This window comes from Numida meleagris, chromosome 2 (assembly GCF_002078875.1).
Source record: "Numida meleagris isolate 19003 breed g44 Domestic line chromosome 2, NumMel1.0, whole genome shotgun sequence".
NCBI lineage: Eukaryota > Metazoa > Chordata > Aves > Galliformes > Numididae > Numida > Numida meleagris.
This window is the reverse complement of record NC_034410.1, coordinates 23,064,605-23,082,424: the sequence shown is the minus strand read 5'-3', so window position 1 is coordinate 23,082,424 and position 17,820 is coordinate 23,064,605. Positions and strand designations below refer to the sequence as shown.

The window sequence follows — 17,820 nt, the reverse complement described above, 5'->3', positions numbered from 1 at the left end:
CCAGGAAAGGCATCAGGTTTGCATAAATGCAGTGTTCACTTCTTTCCACTTTAACAGCTCCAGCATGAGAAAACTATGCAATGAGACTTGCTCTGACTGAAGATAGACCAGATTATGTCTGCTTTCTGGGCTGAGGCCATACTTTAGAGCATAGGGTCCCATATCATTAACTATGCAGCATTAACATTCCTCTCAAAGACATTTTCATGCAGGTGTGTACTTATAGATACATACACAGAGTCTACGGGCAATAAACTAGAGCTCCTTGCTGATGTTGGGTAATCTAGAAGTCCCACGTGTGAAACTCTAACACATTAAGATCTACATGGAAATGGTCCACACTTCGTAAGTAACACTGGTAGAATGTCATGAATATAGACACAAAAATGACAGTGATATACAGTCTTGTAAATTGTGGGTAAAAGTGAAAGAACGAAGATGAAATACAGATGTTAGCATGTTTTCTTGATCCACCCAGTTTTGTTTATGTGCTCTGCCAATTAGAAAATGGCAGCCAGTTTGTTAATCTCAAATATATATAAAAATATTGTTTCTGACAGGTTACAGTGCTACATTGAATGAAAATATGTCTATTGCACATCACTGTTCTGACTTAACTGGGCTGAATATCACCTTGTTAGAGCTGCAGATCTCATTCACTTCTGCTTCTTATGCTTCTGAGAGAAAAATGCTGGGCTGAAGTGAATTAATTAAATTAGTAAAGGAAGTTCCAAGTAGAACTGACATTGTTTGATTCATGATTAAGTGCAAACTGAAATTTAGAATATGAACAGCTGTAGGCAGTTCTAGCACAGCTCTCAGCATTTGATCAACTGAAGCTTTCTTGCACTGGAGCTCAAACATTCAAAAAATATAGCCTCCTCCACATTGTCACTTGGGCCTCTGGACCTCTTGAAAGGGAATATAATACTACCCCTGAAGACAAGAGGTTTCCTAAACAGTCATTTCAAGAACTGTTGCAAGAGAAAGTACTGATCCTGATGCACATTCATGTATTCAATAAGGCTGAAGCTGGACATTAATGGTGCAGCAACTTCAAAAGAATTATTCAATATCAAAACAAAATAAAGCAAAAAAAGCCTTCAGGTGATCTATGCATTATTCCATATTATGCCAAAGATGACACAGGAATTTGCTCATGGACTTTCCAGGAACAGAAAGAGGATTTCCTTTACCCAAAGAAGGGGGTCACTCTGACCTACTATCACTTAATAGCAACAGGTGAATTTCTTCCCATTCCCTTTCTATTCTGCTCCCAGACTCCAACTATTAATAATACAGTAACCACATGCCATGCTTTTGCAAGATTTTTGTGTATCCTGCACAGGCTACCTGTGCCCTACCATCTAAGTCTAGTCCCAGCTTGGCAGCACTCCTTGGGTCCTCAATGTACATGGAAAGAAGACGAAAGGCAAGAAATGCTCCTGACAGGCATGGAAAGAAATGCACGGGGAACAGCAGCAAGCTGCCTCAGGCAGCAGGAAAGCCTCCTTAAGATCAGCAATTTGGCTTTCAAACACTTTAAAAGAATCTACACTGCAATCAGCTTTCTCTCTGTGAGTCCCTATTTCAGTTGAGATAAGAAGACATGCAAGTTTAAAAATACCCACATTTAGAAAACCCATTTACTTTTTGTGAAAGACAGCATAAGGGAAAAAAAAGCAGTAAGAAAAATACTCTGGCTCCCAGTTTTTATCAAGCCTTTAAGCTTGAGTTATTTGAAGATTTTATGAAATAAATTACTCAGTTCGAGCTGCAAAGGCATTCTGAAAAGAATATAGATGAGAAGTCCAGGAGACCCTTCTGACTACACCAAGGGTTGTGGTTAAGAATGATTATATCAATCTTCTATTTATTTAGGAATGCACTGAACTATTTATTTAGTTTTGCACTGAAGTGCAGGCATTGTGAAAGAAGAGTCAAATTAAAGATTACCTTCTTCAGAGAATGCAGTTTTTAGTGTCGCGGGTGTCCTGCTCCTCCCCCACCAGACGTCTGCAGCATGGCCCACTGTCACCAGGGCCTACAGCACTCTCAGAGACAGAGGGACAGCAGTGTGACACTGCTTTCAGAGAAGTTAGTTAGGAAGCAGCTGCTTGGTTTCACACTGCCCCAGAGTAGCCATATCACTCTGGTCATGGAAGCTCTTCCACCATGTCTGCACCCAGATGTGGCCAACCTCTAACTTTCACAGGACTTCACAGCGCAGGCCGCTCCACCCAGTGTGGGCACACTGCTTCTGGCCTGTGCCAGCTCCAGGCTGGGGAGGAACTGGCTTACAGCTCCTGCACCCAGAAGGGCACAAAGGAGACCTGGAAAAACAGGACAGTGAACACTGGCGGTAGAAATATTTCAGATCTCCTCAGTCAGGCTTCTCAGCTAACTTATCTGCTTCTCCTCACTTAATCTGTAACAGTCTCTGTGATGTCTCAGGACAAGGCCCAGCATGCTAACAAATTCAATACCAAATGACACAGACAACACAGGATTGCTGAAAGAGCACAAAACTGTTTCCCCTATGCTAAGCCTGTGGGCAAGCCACCCAGCTGTCAGATCACCTCTTCCCATTTTCACCATCTCCCCAGGTGATTAAGCGGATAATCCCACTTTTCAGAACTGCTGTTCTTACTGTCAGCTGTAATTGCTCCTCTTACAGCTAACAGGAACAGTGACAGTAACATCGTGTTTTTGACACTAATTCTCAGATATGCCACTGTTCAGCATGGAGAAAGAATCCACAATGCGTAAGCTGGTGAAATAGAAAAGCACTCTCTTCCCACTGAAAAATCATCACTATCCTTACTGTCTTCCCATAAAAAGTGTAGTGTCTACTGATGAGATAAAAGAGCTTTATGCTGATCTGGTATTGTTATGGATGTGTCACACTATAGATTTTTTTACAAGCCTGGGGAACAGCATTTCATTCACTGCCTCAGCTGAGAGCTGCTTCCCCTGCTCTGCTTGTAAGCATGAAAGCAAGAGAGGTACTTTATCCAGAATGCATTTGAAAGATTTGACAGAGAATTATGTTCAGAACCAGACACATCACAGGCCAGGTCACTGTTGACAGAACATTATGCATTTTGTTCTCAAATTTAGAAGTGCTACTGCTTCACTTAGAGGAGTCTGAAAATAACAGAGCAGTCAGTCTGGGCATCTCTCAGTGAAGCACAACTATTTTCTCCTGTAATTGTCTGCACAATAGATGTGCACATAAATCAAAATCTGCAGGGTTGCTTCCAAGTATGATCATGCATAGGACTTTCTGAAGGTTGTCAGTAAAAAAAAACAAAGAATGGAGTGAAAGGTGGAAAGACCATGAACAGGCAAACAGATATGAGTAACATTTTCAAACTGCTCTGTTTATCATTTTAATTACATAAACTGTTACTAAAATGTACTTCCCATTTAACTGAATATCTCAAGGATCTTTACAATGTAATCCTTGCAATAGTCTCTCACTGGAGCAAGAAACCCAAGGAGCAGAAGAAAGAGCACCAGGAGGAATCCTGACTTCTATTTTAAAATTTTATTTTTTGAAAGTTTGAAAATGTTAAAAGCTGCATAGTATGTGTGTGCATGTGTGTATGTGTATACATATGTGCAGCAATCCATTCAAAGTACTGCATTGCCCATACACTTAACTGCAAGAACATCTGTAATTTACATTGGCAGAGCATCCTTATAACATATTACATTCACTGAGTCAGCTCCCAGGTATATTCATACATGCGTGATGAAACCTGTATAAAACCCAAATTTAGGAAAGTCAACAAACGGCTTCAGACTTCTTTTAAATTATTTTTCCAGGTACAATGTTTGATTCCTGTATTACTGTTTACTTTGTGCATCATTGATGCAGCTAAGATGTAAAATTTGGATGAACTTGTTTGGGACCACCACAATACACATGTACCTTTAAAGAACTCATCCAGGTTTGAATGCACTTTGAATGCATGAAAGCAGTTAGCCCTCTTCCCGTAGTGCGCAAAGTGCAAAACTTCCTGTAGCAACCAGCTTTCTCTTTTTAATACCAAGTTTCACTTTTACATCTTACAGTGGGGCACTGACTTAGCAGTGGAGGAAGTGATAACTTCACTAATGCTGATGTAAATTCAATTACAAATTTCATCCTGTTAATGACATTTTCATAGAATCATAGAATCACAGAATCACCAAGATTGGAAAGGACCTCCAAGATCATCCAGTCCAACCATCCACCTACCACCAATATTTCCCACTAAACTATGTCCCTCAATACAACAGCAAAATGTTTCTTGAACACCTCCAGGGACAATGACTCCACCACCTCCCTGGGCAGCCCATTCCAGCACCTGACCACTCTCTCGGATAAGTATTTCCTAACATCCAACCTAAATCTCCCCAGGGACAACTTGAGGCCATTCCCTCTCATCCTATCGCTAGTTACGTGGGAGAAGCAGCTGAATCTTACCTCGCTACAACCTCCTTTCAGGTAGATGTAGAGAGCTAGAAGGTCACCCCTGACCCTCCCCTTCTCCAGACTGAACAAATCCAGTTCCCTCAGCCACTCTCCATAAGACTTGTGCTCCAGACCCCTCACCAGCTTCACTGCCCTTCTCTGAACACACTCCAGGGCCTCAGTGTCTTTCTTGTAGTGAGGGGCTCAAAACTGAACACAGCACTTGAGATGCAGCCTCACCAGGGCTGAGTACAGGGGGGATGATCACCTCTCTGCTCCTGCTGGCAACGGCACTTCTGATTGATAGAAAATTCAAATACAAAAATTTCAAATTCACCTTCTGAGAACATCCTCTTTAAGATTTCACTAGCACAAATGTATGTAGTTTCATTGCTTTACCGCACCAGAACTGAGCAACATAAAGTCAAAAAACTGCAGTGGAAGAAAATTCTGTCTTCTTTTTTCCACAGATTTTCCTAAAACCTTGGGAATAAAAGGCTATCAAGGAGGCAAGGTCTTTTAAAAAAATAGTGGTTTGGTATTTTTTTTTTCTCCATTGGACTATAAATAACCTACTGATGCAATGGACACAATAACTTCCACACTTGCAGCAAGATGTTGGTGCATTACACAAAGGAGAACAAAATTTTTAGAAAGATATTCTATGGTTAAGATCTCCAAAGTCACACATAGCTAGTAGAAGAATGAATGAATGGATGGATGGATGGATGGATGGATGGATAGATGTAATGGGAAGAGAGTCTGAAGTCCAGGCTCTACAGTTGGATTTAGAAATATTTTGTCTAATAGAATGAACAAACAAAACCAACCAACGTGAAAAAGCTTTTCTGTGCAAGTACTCTCTTTTATACCTATTTAGTACAGAAAAAAAATCTGACTTCATAATCATCATTTGAAGTTAATTCCCACCATCATCTTCCAGAGTTTTTAGATGAACTCATATCCCAGGGGCAAACTGCTGGAGCATCACTTACTATTAAGCAAGTCCTACTTTTATTATATAATACTCTAACATTAAAAATGTGTATTCTCTCCCCTAAATTAACCTGTTTGAAAGAGAGGTAGAAAACACGTCCACTTCTCAAGCATTACTGATGAGCAACTACAACATAATCTGGGCGGTAATGTTTTTTCCTACTCTAAAACATATGGCAGGATGGTTTTTAATCTTAACCACATAACAGCATGGGCTTTACGCTAAACTAAATATTTTGGAACTTACCTTGTTAGCGCGGGAGTGGCCATGCCAGCCTGCACCCCAATAGCCATAGGGATACCTCCACACCGGATACTTCCCAGCTCCTCTGCCACTGCCATGCTATAGGAGAAGTCCAAGCCCATTCCGCCATATTCTGGGCAAAAAAAAAAAAAAAGCAAATCTATCACACTGATGTTCTAAATTATTATAAATGACAAGAAAAAAAAATACTGCTACTGCAAGGACTTACCAACTGCAATTTACTGCTAACTTGTAAATATTTGATTTTATCAGATTTCATTTCAGAAAAGTGATGTCACAGTTTTCTGAACTTAAAATTCCATCTAATTACCTGTGGGCACATCAGGTCACCTCTAGATATGTCAAATAGCATCATTACTTTTACTGGAAATGGCAGAAAACAGTAATTGCTGCTGAAAATGACATCATTAGGAAAAAACACTTTTTCTAGTGAAGAAATTACCACAGAGATGTGCTTCTATTTCTCCCCATGTGCTCTCATCCCCCATTGCACTCAGTCTTTCTCTCACTGAGCAGCCAAGTCAGCACAAAGCAACCAAGTGCACGTGGTGTCTACATGGGAAGTTGCCTCTGTAGCTCAAAACTCAACATCAGACAGAAGCACAACACCAAACAGGCATACTTCATATCCTGGCACCTGGTCATTGCTGTCATTAAAGCGTTTTTCATTAACACAAGGTTGATGGCCCAGGGCCCAGGGCGTTCTTCCTCCCTGCATTCCATTCTGCAAATTCAATTAAAGAGGATATTATTCTTCATCTCCTTCCCCAGCCGAGCACTGATAAACCCCCACGTAGAGTAACACAGAACAGTACTATGCTTCTATGATGGATGAGGTAGTTTCTAGCTGTATTAAATATTTTTATTCCAGAGGAAATATTGTGTGAATGAGCTGACTGCTTGACGTTATTAGTTGATTGAGTAGTTCTGATTACATAAAGTTTTCCCCCTTTTAAATATTTTTACTCATTTGAAGACCAGATAAGAAAATGTCAAATAAATAGACATATGATTTCCCTTCCCAACACAGGGCAAAGGACCACCTGTTATCACTTGCTGATGTCAAGTACTATCTGAACTCACTTCTCTTCTAATCTTCTTAGACATTTTCAAAAAACACCATTAATTAAAAATAAAAACGTCACAGTGCACACAAACACAGTGCTTTGTATGCTATCATCTATTTCCTAAACTCACAGAGACTGCCTTTATGCATCCTTTTCTACAGAGAGAAGGGAAATGATAAATGGAGAAGACTAAGTGTGAAGTTCAATTTCCAGTCTGAATGGTCTGGATTATCAGAATTACAAAATAGTTACTTTTCAAAATTTTTATCTGAAAATAAAGCATGTTTCTTAAAAACATAGACAAAAGTTAAATTCCTACTACGAGCTGCAGCAGAACATGAAAAGACAGCAATGTGGGAACACCTTTAGCAGAGTAGATAATCCAATACAATTCCCTGTTGTACCTGCAGGAGAACTTTTAACCATGTAGTATTCAGCATGGGGAAGCAAGGGGTTGGCTGGAAAACTTGTTGCTATAAAAGTATTTTTTTGATAAGGAAACATTCAGCATACAGGAAAAGTACCAGAGCTGTAATAGATAGCCTCAGTTTTGGCACTGCACAAACACTTTCCACTTGATTTTTTTTTGTTGTTTTTAATTTTCTAAATTGTTCATCACTTTATTGCCGAACTGCAGTTGTTACTGATTTTGTCTTTCATTTCACCTACAAAGCATTTATATTCCTTTCTGTGACATGCTCTCAGAAATCAAACCCTTTGTTGCATGATTTACACAGAACAAGTTCACTAAAGGGATGTTACACACACAGCAAACCCCTAAAAGAACTGTTTTATGCAGGTGCGCACATTACACACATTCCTTGTTTGTACCATAACTCATTATATATTATCATATAACAGACTAACAATGTTCTCATTTAAGAGTAGGTGTTAAATAGTACATTTCAAAAACAAAATGCAGAAAAAGAACAGCTCTCAAAGTGATTATACTTGATGAATTTCCGTCTTGACAGAAGAAACAGTACAAAGACTCAGAAGCTGAGAAGCTGAGGGGGAATCCCTAACAAAGAATCACAGAACCACAGAATGGCTTGGGATGGAAGGGACCAAAAAGATCATCTAGTTCCAAACCACAAACCATGGGCAGGGCTGCCACCCACTAGATGATGACACTCCAAAGGCTTTTATTGTTGGGATGGGTATTGATGGATAACATACGAGACAACCAGAGAAGCAGACAGACAGGAAGGTTGAAGCAAGCTGCAGGAACACTGCTCCAAGAGGCAACACCTAGATGCGTCAATTCTGCTCCAGAAGCCAAGGACAAAAGGGATTCATGGAGAAATGTATGTGCTTGATTATAGGGAGCACTTATTTTGAAGGTGTCTTGGGAGGAAGGTAGACACCATCCTCACCACCCCAAGGTGCACCACCACACATCCATACCACACTCACCATCGCTGAGATGGCCCACCGCAGCCCACAGCTTCCTCCAGAACAAGCACTCAGCTCACACCGAACAAAACCACTAGATCTTCTTATTTCCACCTCCTGAAGAGATAACAGCGAATGTTGTACAGAATGAATGCTTAATTCTGAAAACAGAATTTTTACTGTTGGTGGGCAGGAGGGTTATGCTCACCAGTTCCATATACAAAACAATGCTTTCTACAGGTATCTATACAGTGCTACAATGCTACTCGGTTGATCTAATTTTCATTCAGGAAAGAAATAGCATGCCCACTATCCTTTTTGGTGAAAAATCCACAATTAAGGAAATCAAATCAATTCCAGATTTGATTGGTTTTGCTATATGTAAATATTCACATGTAAAACATTTCCAGGGTAAATGTTTCATTTAAATTGAGTCGAGTGACATTGAGAGAATTGTTTGGCTACATTTCCATTTTTAATTTACAAGAAATATTGAAAGACTAAAGTGAAGCAAGATCAGACAGAAAGTCTAATGCACTAACATATTTATAATTCAAAGTAGAAAAGGGCAACTCTGCTGCTTTCAAATAGTTGCTGTTTTGCTGACAATAGCACAACTTTCAGCTGGTAAACAGATTCACATGCTATCTTGTCCATTGTTCGACTTCAGTTACTTACTCAAGGAAAGTGAATGATAAAATTCAAAGTAAACACACATGAACATGCACATAAACAAAAGTTCCGCACTGCAGCCCATGGGAGGGACCCACGCTGGAACAGGGGAGAAGTGTAGGAGGGAAGGAGTGGCAGAGAGGGGCCAGTACGGACTGTCCACAGCCCCCATTTCCACTCTCCCTGTGCTATTTGGGGCTGGGGGAGGAGATGGAGAAGCTGGAAATGGAGTGAAGCCGAGCTTGGGAAACGAAGGCGATGTTTTGTCTGTTTTGTCTCTTTTTTTCTCACTATACAAATCTATTTTAATTGGCAATTAAATTTATTTTCCCTCAGCCAAATCTGCTTCAACCATGATGGTAACTGGTGAGCAATCTCCCTGCCTTTATGTCAACAATGAGCTACACTGGAAAATACAGTAGACATTTTTCTTATCGTGTAAAGTCAGGAAACTGTGCAAAAACAAACAAGCAGAACAGCAGGGAAACACACCACATGGGCCTGGGCCTAGATAGGGGGCATGGACATGTTTAAAGAGGGTCTATGACACTTCTTTAGAATGCCAGAGCAATGTATTTTAAACCAGTGGCTGACAGCAGCTGCACCAGTTACCCTCTGATTACCAAAGACTCCCTCACAAATCTATAAGCCAGCCTTATTTTCTAAATGCTCATGGTCACGCAGCACAACTAACTGCCCTAAGCACCAGCAATCACATCTGCATGAATCTTCAAACTCAAGATAGCAGAGCTCTCCAGAAATCACAAAGAAACCCTAAATTGTACATAAACAATGTTACAGGGAAGGAAAGGCTAAGCTGCAAAATACTGATAGCATAAAAGAAGGAAGCACAGGGAACAGTAACTGTGTGAAAAGATACAGCAGACAAAAAAGAAAAACAAAAATCCAAGATTGCGTGCTGCCCTAAGCAACAACTGATGCATCAGCCCCATCTCAGAGAAACTCGATGCAGTCACTGCCCACAGACCCCTCGGTCTTTTTGCCTACTTTTAAGCTGATTTTTTTCCCCCCTCAGATCCAACCTAACACCAATTTTGCAAACATCTACTTAAACTGTCCTGCAGTTGTTTTTTTTTCCTTTGAGGTTAAAAAGCACAGATCCCAGCTATTATATGTTTGAATATGTCAGTCCAACTGAATACCACAGCATGAAGAAAATAGGAAACAATCACATGGAAAAATGAAATCAGGTGGTGTATTGGCTGAGTATTGCACCTCCTGAGCTTTGATGGCAAAGTCATACAGCTTCTCATGTGGTTTTTATTTGGGCAAGCTCATAAACAAGGCATAGCCTTGGTCATATTGGTCAATATTCAAGAATATGACCTCTGCAGCCTCCCTGCTGCTTGGGGCCAGTCCACCAGCACACACTGCCAGGCCTCTTCCACACACTGAGCACACACACTGCTCCAATGCGCCATGTTTGCACCCAGTTTAAGTTCATAGAATCACAGGTTATCCCAGGTTGGAAGGGACTCAAAAGGGTCATCAAGTCCAACTCCAGGCTCCACACAGGACCATCCAAAAATCAGATCACACATCAGGTTAAGTTTGTGGATCTACAAGTTTGTGGATCTAAGTTTAATTCCCTTTGCTCCTCTCCAGCTTGAGGGCTACCACCCTTCTGACAAGCAGGCACATGTAACACCAGCATCCTTCAGCAGGGCACATGCCCACCCTGTTCTCCTGACACCATCACAAATGCTCCAAGGCCCCAAGGTCTGCCTTCAGGATGTTACCCCACATACCATGTGCTCGTCCTCCCCAGGGAGTGACTGCACAGGTCTCAGCCAGCTTCTTTCAAATGTCTCCATTTATTTTGAACTGAATATTAATTGATTAATATTAACATTACAAATAATCTCACTCCTCAACAAGACTAACACAGGTGCAGTATCTTCATGCGCTGCTGGTACGCTACACAGGACTCTTCCTCTCACAAAAAATAGTGTAAAACCATCACATTACTCTGCACCATGGCACATCTTCCTCCAAGATGATCTGAAGAAGTTTGAAAACATAAATAGGTGTTTTAAGGAATCTACAGTAATGTACAAACACAACATCCTGTAAGCGAACAGGTCAAAGAAAATAGGAATAGATTTAATAGCAGACAGCACAGACAGAACCCAAAGAACTCCAGTTACAAGTACATATGTTTGTGAGGAGTTTTTATCTGCTTTATGAAATGGTGTCAAGATCTGAAAGCAGAAGAAATTGCACTGAGTTTTGTTGCAAACACTATGGCCAAAAAGCAGGCTAATTATTTCCATTTCTGCAAGGCAGCGGGACACACAGCCAGTATTCAAAGTGTCCAGAGCTCATTCTGGCTCTGTGTTCTACATAAATAATTAAACTGAGAAGCAATATTACGTGAGCTAGGGATTAAACAGATTTATTAAATTTACTACTTATTAACATTTCCATGCCAAGACTTAATATGACGGCTGACTACTTACCAGCTGAAAATTGCATTTAATGTTCTTCCCTACAATACCTTTTATTTGAGTTCAAGCTAATAAATAGCTTTTTGAAAACCCATATTTGTCTGACAAGGAAAACTTTAGCCAGTCAGCTCACAAGGTCACATCCAAAGACATAAATTTTTACTAGATCACATGTTCCAAAACTTTCAATCTCCACAAGGGGTGTGTAGAGAAATTTGAGAAATGCTGGCTTTGAAAAAAGTCCAGCAAAAAAAAGGCTTTAGGAATGTGTGTAGTGAATAATACAATGAAGTTTGGATATCCTCTGGAGCCAGCCTAGCCAGCAAATGGGGTTTAGTTCAGCAGCACAGGATTCAAAACAAAAACACTCTGCAGGAGGCTTCCTCGGGACTTCGATTAGTGCAGGTTTGCAGGACTGAATGGTATTCCAGTGGCTGATCCCCAAAGTCCATGAGGAGCTGGGCCAAGATACTGAGCCCTACTATGCCTTCCCAGAACACCTGTCTCACTGTAGATCAACACATTCCAGGCACAGTCACAGACAGCTATGAACTCATGTCCCTCAGTCATTAGGTAAAGCAAAACAACACAAGAGCATCCCATTCTGAACACATTTTCAGTTTGCCATGAAACATTATGAGTTTGAACTCAGACTGTTAAAAAAAACAAAGAAAAATGAATAAATTCTTTATGACATGAAATTCCATTCTTATTTCAGTTTGTTTGTTTGCTTGTTTTCCTCAAGTAAAGTATAAAAGAATTTCATAAATAAAAACATTCTGAGCATAATTAAAAAAAACCATTCTGGGATGGAAATGGAAGATTTTGCAATGTCAAAGCAGTGCGTTCACTCTTTTTGTCCAACAAAATCGATATTTTGGTAAAGGCGACATTTCCCGACTTGATCTATGCTCAGTAATTTTAATGGAAAAAAAATTAATTGAAAACTTTTTCCCATGGAGTGAGGACAAACACATTAAGCACTGTTCTAGAACTCAAAATATCTGTTTTAGTTCTCATTTCTGCCTCTGACTTTGTGTACATCCTTTCCCTTACGATGTCAGCCATGTTATATCATAAAATAGATCATCTTTCTCCATTTCTAAAAAAGCTAACACAACAGAATTCTAATCTGGACTACAATCTCCAGTGGGAAATATATCGCTATTTTCTTTTATTTACCTTGAAATTGGAGGGCATGTCTTATAGGGGACACTGACCACAGGTGAAAGGACTTCCAGTACAGCTCAAAGTTTGTCAGAAACCAAATCCTCCATCCAACACTGCTTTCTTCAAAAGAAATTTCTACTCACAGTATGACATAATTTCTACAAACAGTCCATCATCTTCTGTGCTATACTCCAAAATCAAAAAATTACTCAGATTATCTGTCTCATCTCATTGAATTGGTTCTTAAATTGGTGACAGATCAGCACTGAAAGCAGTTACAGCCAGGAAAAGCAAGGCGTTCCAAGTGGGAATGACAGCACCCAGCTGCAGAGCAGACAAAGCTGTAGCATGGTTCACTAGTAAAAGAACATGTCACGCTATTACATACCAAAGAGATAATTATCCAACTGACACAATGAGGCCTGTAACATACACACTGAACACCCTAGGACAAAAGGAACTTTTCTGTTCTTTTCTGTAGAAAAGTGGGATGAGTTTTTTTAAAAAGCCACATCCACAGAAAAGCCTATCTCCCCTGAATCCCAGTCTTACATGAATTATAATGTGACCCTAAGCATTCATACACCCACCAGAGTAAGTACCTTTTTAGTACATAGTTTAACTGTAATTTTTTTACAATGGAAATAGAACATTGATTTAGCCTGGGTCAATTAAACTCTATAGGAAATTGCATCTATAGTTCTGAATGTTTAAAAGCTTGCAGCTACAATCCTCTCCTAATTGTGAATACTATCTGTAAAACTTACACATCCCTCGGGAGCTCAAGCAGGGATGTTCAGCATGCAGCTGCCACTCAGGAGCCCCAGGAATGTTGCAGGCCACCTATTTATTTCAGTCTTTTTTTTTTTTTAAGTAGCTACACAATAAATCTTATCTTAAATTCCTGTTGTTAAAATATCACACTGGAGTAACATGAATAAACGTATGCTTCAGGAAAACAATGCCTTGACTATGTAGTCACATGGTAAATTTACAACGGAATTAAATTTTATTCTGTATGCTGAACAATTCTGGTGAAGTATATTAAATCAGAATACACACTGCATTGCACATATCTGTATTTATGGGATGGCTCTGAAACCAAGCTTTAAAACATTCACATTCAAAACTGAAAGCAACAATGAGACCTCACAGGTATAGAAGAAATTCCCAGAAATTAGGAAATTGTTGGAGGAGGTATTGGAAAACCAGTCTTACAAATGCTGCCAAATACTTGAGCAGTTACCTTCTGGGCTCCACGATCTCACCAGTAACGCACCTTCCTTTTACATCACAGGAGAATTACCAGTGGGGCTGGAGCCCCCATCAGCCTTCCCACATCACTCCCACAAATCTACAGGTAGATGGAAATGGGATGATATGGGAGGGAAAGGGAGCTTGCTCACGAAGGAAAACGCACTTGCCAAAACTACTCATTATTGGCTTTTTAGTTCATGTTGTACCATGCACTTTCCAGTACATCTAGCTCATTGCAGACAACTTGAAAAACATGACAGGCTTGGCAGGCCTCCAGCAGGCAGCAAGGGTTTATGGCACTGTCATGCGTGCTGTCTGTAACCGAGTAAGTGAAACAGCTGAAACCACAAAGACACGGTCAACTTGTGGGTGCGTAGGTGTAAGCATCTCCAGGAAAAGAACCAACAACTATAAAATTAGCATATGAAGGCTTTTCGGCAGGTGTTTGAGAGTTACATCCCTTCCCATCTCGTAAGCTCTCCACATCAACATTTTCAGAGGCACTATTTCAGAAACACATCCAACAGCCGGAGGAGTGTTTCTCTGCTCTCCCAGCTGCGTCCAGCCAGCTGTGACACCAACGGATGCTGCAGCCTGGGCACAGGAGGGCTGCAGCAAAGGGAGCAGCACAGGACCGCTGTGCAGCCTCTGGCTTTCCATACCCATGGTCTCCTAGACACTATTTCAGTTTAAAATTTTCCATCACCTTGTTTTTACTCAAAACTAACGGCGAGCAGAGAAGCAGTGGTTGTGCCTCCTGCTACATAATTATCCTGAATCAAGAATGAGAAATTCCACACCAAAACCATGAATTTATGCTCAGCTCTCCCAATACATTTCAAGTGGTTGTGGAAAGAACAAAACCACTGTTCTTTGAAGGCTGAATAGCCTCAAAATTAGCAGTAAGGTTTGAGACCATGCTATACTTCACTGAAACAACAGGAAAGTTATAAGAAATATTCCTCAAATGTAAAGCTGAAATTCTCGTTCCGTTATATCACATTATAACAAACACAATAATAGAAAACTAAATTATATTTAAATTTAAATTCAAGTGGAACAATTTTTTTCTGTCTGAAAAAGATCACAGTACCTCATAGGCTACAGCCTGATCACTTCGGGTCAAGTGACATAAAATAAATCAAACATGAACTAATGCACATCTTATTTCAGAAAATCGAGAAACAAAGAAAAATACTCGCTCTGTTTATTTATTTTTTGCTTAAATGTATGCCAACATGGTAACTGTAATGAGAAAACTACAGATTTTCTCTGTTTTACTTACTATACCACATATGGCTGAAGTGTCTTTTATTTCTTGTTTGAAATCCTTCTCATGATCTGACTGTGCCTAATCCTTATTTCTGAATTTTTGAGTAATACTGATAAAGAATGGAGTAAATTGAGAACGAATTAATTAAAGCATGACATGAAAAATGCACCAAATACAAGCTTACCTAAAGAGCAGGCTAAAACACTGACCTTATCAATTACACTTTCAAACAAACTGAGGCACTATTTTCTGCATTTTAAGGTTTACAGAAAAGAATCAGATCCATTTTCTTATTGTGACATTTCTTCTTATGTGTTAGTAATATTGTAATTAAGAAAAAAAAAACAACAAAAGGGAAGGAGGGAGGGAAGGAGGGAAGGAAGGAGGGAAGGAAGGAGGGAGGGAAGGAGGGAGGGAAGGAGGGAGGGAAGGAGGGAGGGAAGGAGGGAGGGAAGGAGGGAGGGAAAGAGATCCCAAACCATTGCCATTTGGGGGGAATTTCTGTATTTTGGAGCTTTGCTGCTGCAGACTGAGGTTACCCTGGCTAATGTTTCACCACTATGAAACATCTCCCACTTACAATTTAATTGCAGTTCCCTGTGCAAGATTTGTCATGCTCTGATTTTGCGCTGGAGTGGTTGGTGCAGTTGGATTCCTGCCCTGGGACTTGAAAGGCTGAGTGCAGCCTCCAGAAAAATTAGTCTTAAGGCTAAACAACTTTGAACAACTAATAATAGTAATTAATATATATATAACAACCCCCCCAAAAACCGACCATCTGCATTATAATGGAACAAAGAACTTTAAGAAACTGGTTACTTTTATTAGGATCTAGTATGGATAAACCAAACAACACATCTTGATGTGATTTTTCCTTCCAGCTGTTTCCCATCTCTCAGTGTGCCCTTCAACACGGCCCCTCCAGAGCCAGGATCACGCTTTAGACAAATCCTGTCCTCTGCTCTGTGCTTCCCTAAGCTGTGCCTGGCCAGCAGGTTCCCCTCAGTGAGGCTCAACTCTGGGCACTGAGCATCGCCCAGCCCTGTCCTTGTAAGCACTGATCTGCTCTCTTGCCGCCCTCAGGATGCTTTCAAAATGCCCCACTGAGATGAATGCATACTGCTGATCTCATTGTTTTGATTAGAAACAGAGAAAAGATGGGGAAAATAAAACAAAACAAATTCATACAGATCTTACAGCTGGATCAGGGGACTGCTCTGTTTAGCCTGCCAGCAACGGAGAATGCGCAACAAGAAGATTATATAAAAGCTAATCATACTGGAATTTCATTATACATAATGTTTCCCTGTTGACTCACTTTTTCTTTTTCTTTTCTTTCTTTTTAAATCTGATCTCTGGCTGTTAATCAGCAGCAGTCAGCAAGAGCCCAGTACTGGGTAATGCTGAGTGCAGAGCCCTCACCTTGCAAATGCAGGGTGCTCCTGGCAGTGGATGGCTCCTGATGACAAAACCACTCTTGAACGAAAGGGAGCAAACACCCCTACCTCTCATCCCTCGCTTGCACGATCATCCACCTTTATTTTCCATGTCCTTGCATAAGCAGAGGAGCCTTTTGCATGCCTTTTCAATCAGTGGCCAGTGAGCCAATTCTGTGGAAAGTAACACCTTACTACTTAGAAAACAACCTTTAGTGATGACATCATGATCCACAAAGCTGATAAAAGACATGGAAGTGGATGGCATGGAAGGAGAAAGTAATTCAGAAAAAAAAATTCTGTAACTTAAGTTTTTGTGTAGTTTATGGTCTCTACAGCATAGTAGATGCTGCAAGACTTAGAGAGGTGTACAAGTAAGTCTCTTGGTAGACAAATTACAAGGCTTTGCTGTAAACTTGAAAAAGACACAAGATTTTTTTTTTTTTTTTTTTTTAAAAAGCCTGAATCTGGGAAGAAAGTAATTATTTAAGGCAAACAATGGAGGAGTAATTTCAGGGAAGTGTATAGGGAAGGAAGGCAGACAGATGGGTAGAGCAATGCTCTACATCACAGAGAACAACAGGGAAGGAAGTGTCCTGGCCACTGCATTTTATTTTTAACCTTAATAAAGAGAATTAAGGGATGGAAGGAAATATGAATCCTCCTGGGCAATTGGTATGTGCTGTAACTGGAGATTCCTCTTGGTAAAGGAAACCCTTAGCATGGGTGAACTGCTGCCCCTTCTGAAAGCAGAAGTCAGCAGGAAAAGAGTTTTTTACTCCCAGCACAGCAGACACTGTCACACCATCCTGCTCCCAGTATCACCTCTGCTGTTCCTGCTCAAGTCTCATTTAGGTTGGATATTAGGAAAAACAACTTCTTAGAAAGAGCGGTGAGGCACTGGCTCAGGCTGCCCAGGGAGGTGGTGGAGTCCCCATCCCTGGAGGTGTTCAAGAAACGTGTGGATGTGGCACTGAGAGACATGGTCAGTGGCCATGGTGGGGATGGGCTGGTGGTTGGACTAGGTGACATTAATGGTCTTTTCCAAACTCAAGGATTCTATGATTCTATGATTTACCTCCTGTTACTTCCCCTTCTCACAGCACAGAGTCACAATGCCTGCATTGTGCCTGCAAGAGCTAGGAAATATCTGCTACTAAAAACTGGCAAATGAACAACTCTGCCTGAGTCTTCTAGATAAGAGAAAAGCCATTTTTAGGGCTTTTGGTGTTTGTTCCATAAAGTGTACTTTAGAAGTCTTCTGATCCCATAGACAGTCTAACTTAACTGTAGCTGAACAAGCTGTCACAGGGAGTGACCAGAAAACTGATTTCTTATCATTTTTTTTTTCTGTTTACA

The 17,820-nt window shown here is 40.5% G+C and overlaps 1 protein-coding gene across 4 annotated transcripts in view; it reads right to left on the bottom strand.

Moving 5' to 3' along the window:
* LOC110395032 (probable acyl-CoA dehydrogenase 6) overlaps positions 1 to 17,820 on the bottom strand; it is an 86,880-nt gene that overhangs the window by 32,446 nt on the left and 36,614 nt on the right. For all 4 annotated transcript variants that reach the window (XM_021389115.1, XM_021389114.1, XM_021389116.1 and 1 more), the window contains one exon: positions 5,706 to 5,835. In XM_021389115.1, coding sequence (XP_021244790.1) covers positions 5,706 to 5,835 — 130 coding nt within the window. The remainder of the gene's footprint in view (positions 1 to 5,705; positions 5,836 to 17,820) is intronic.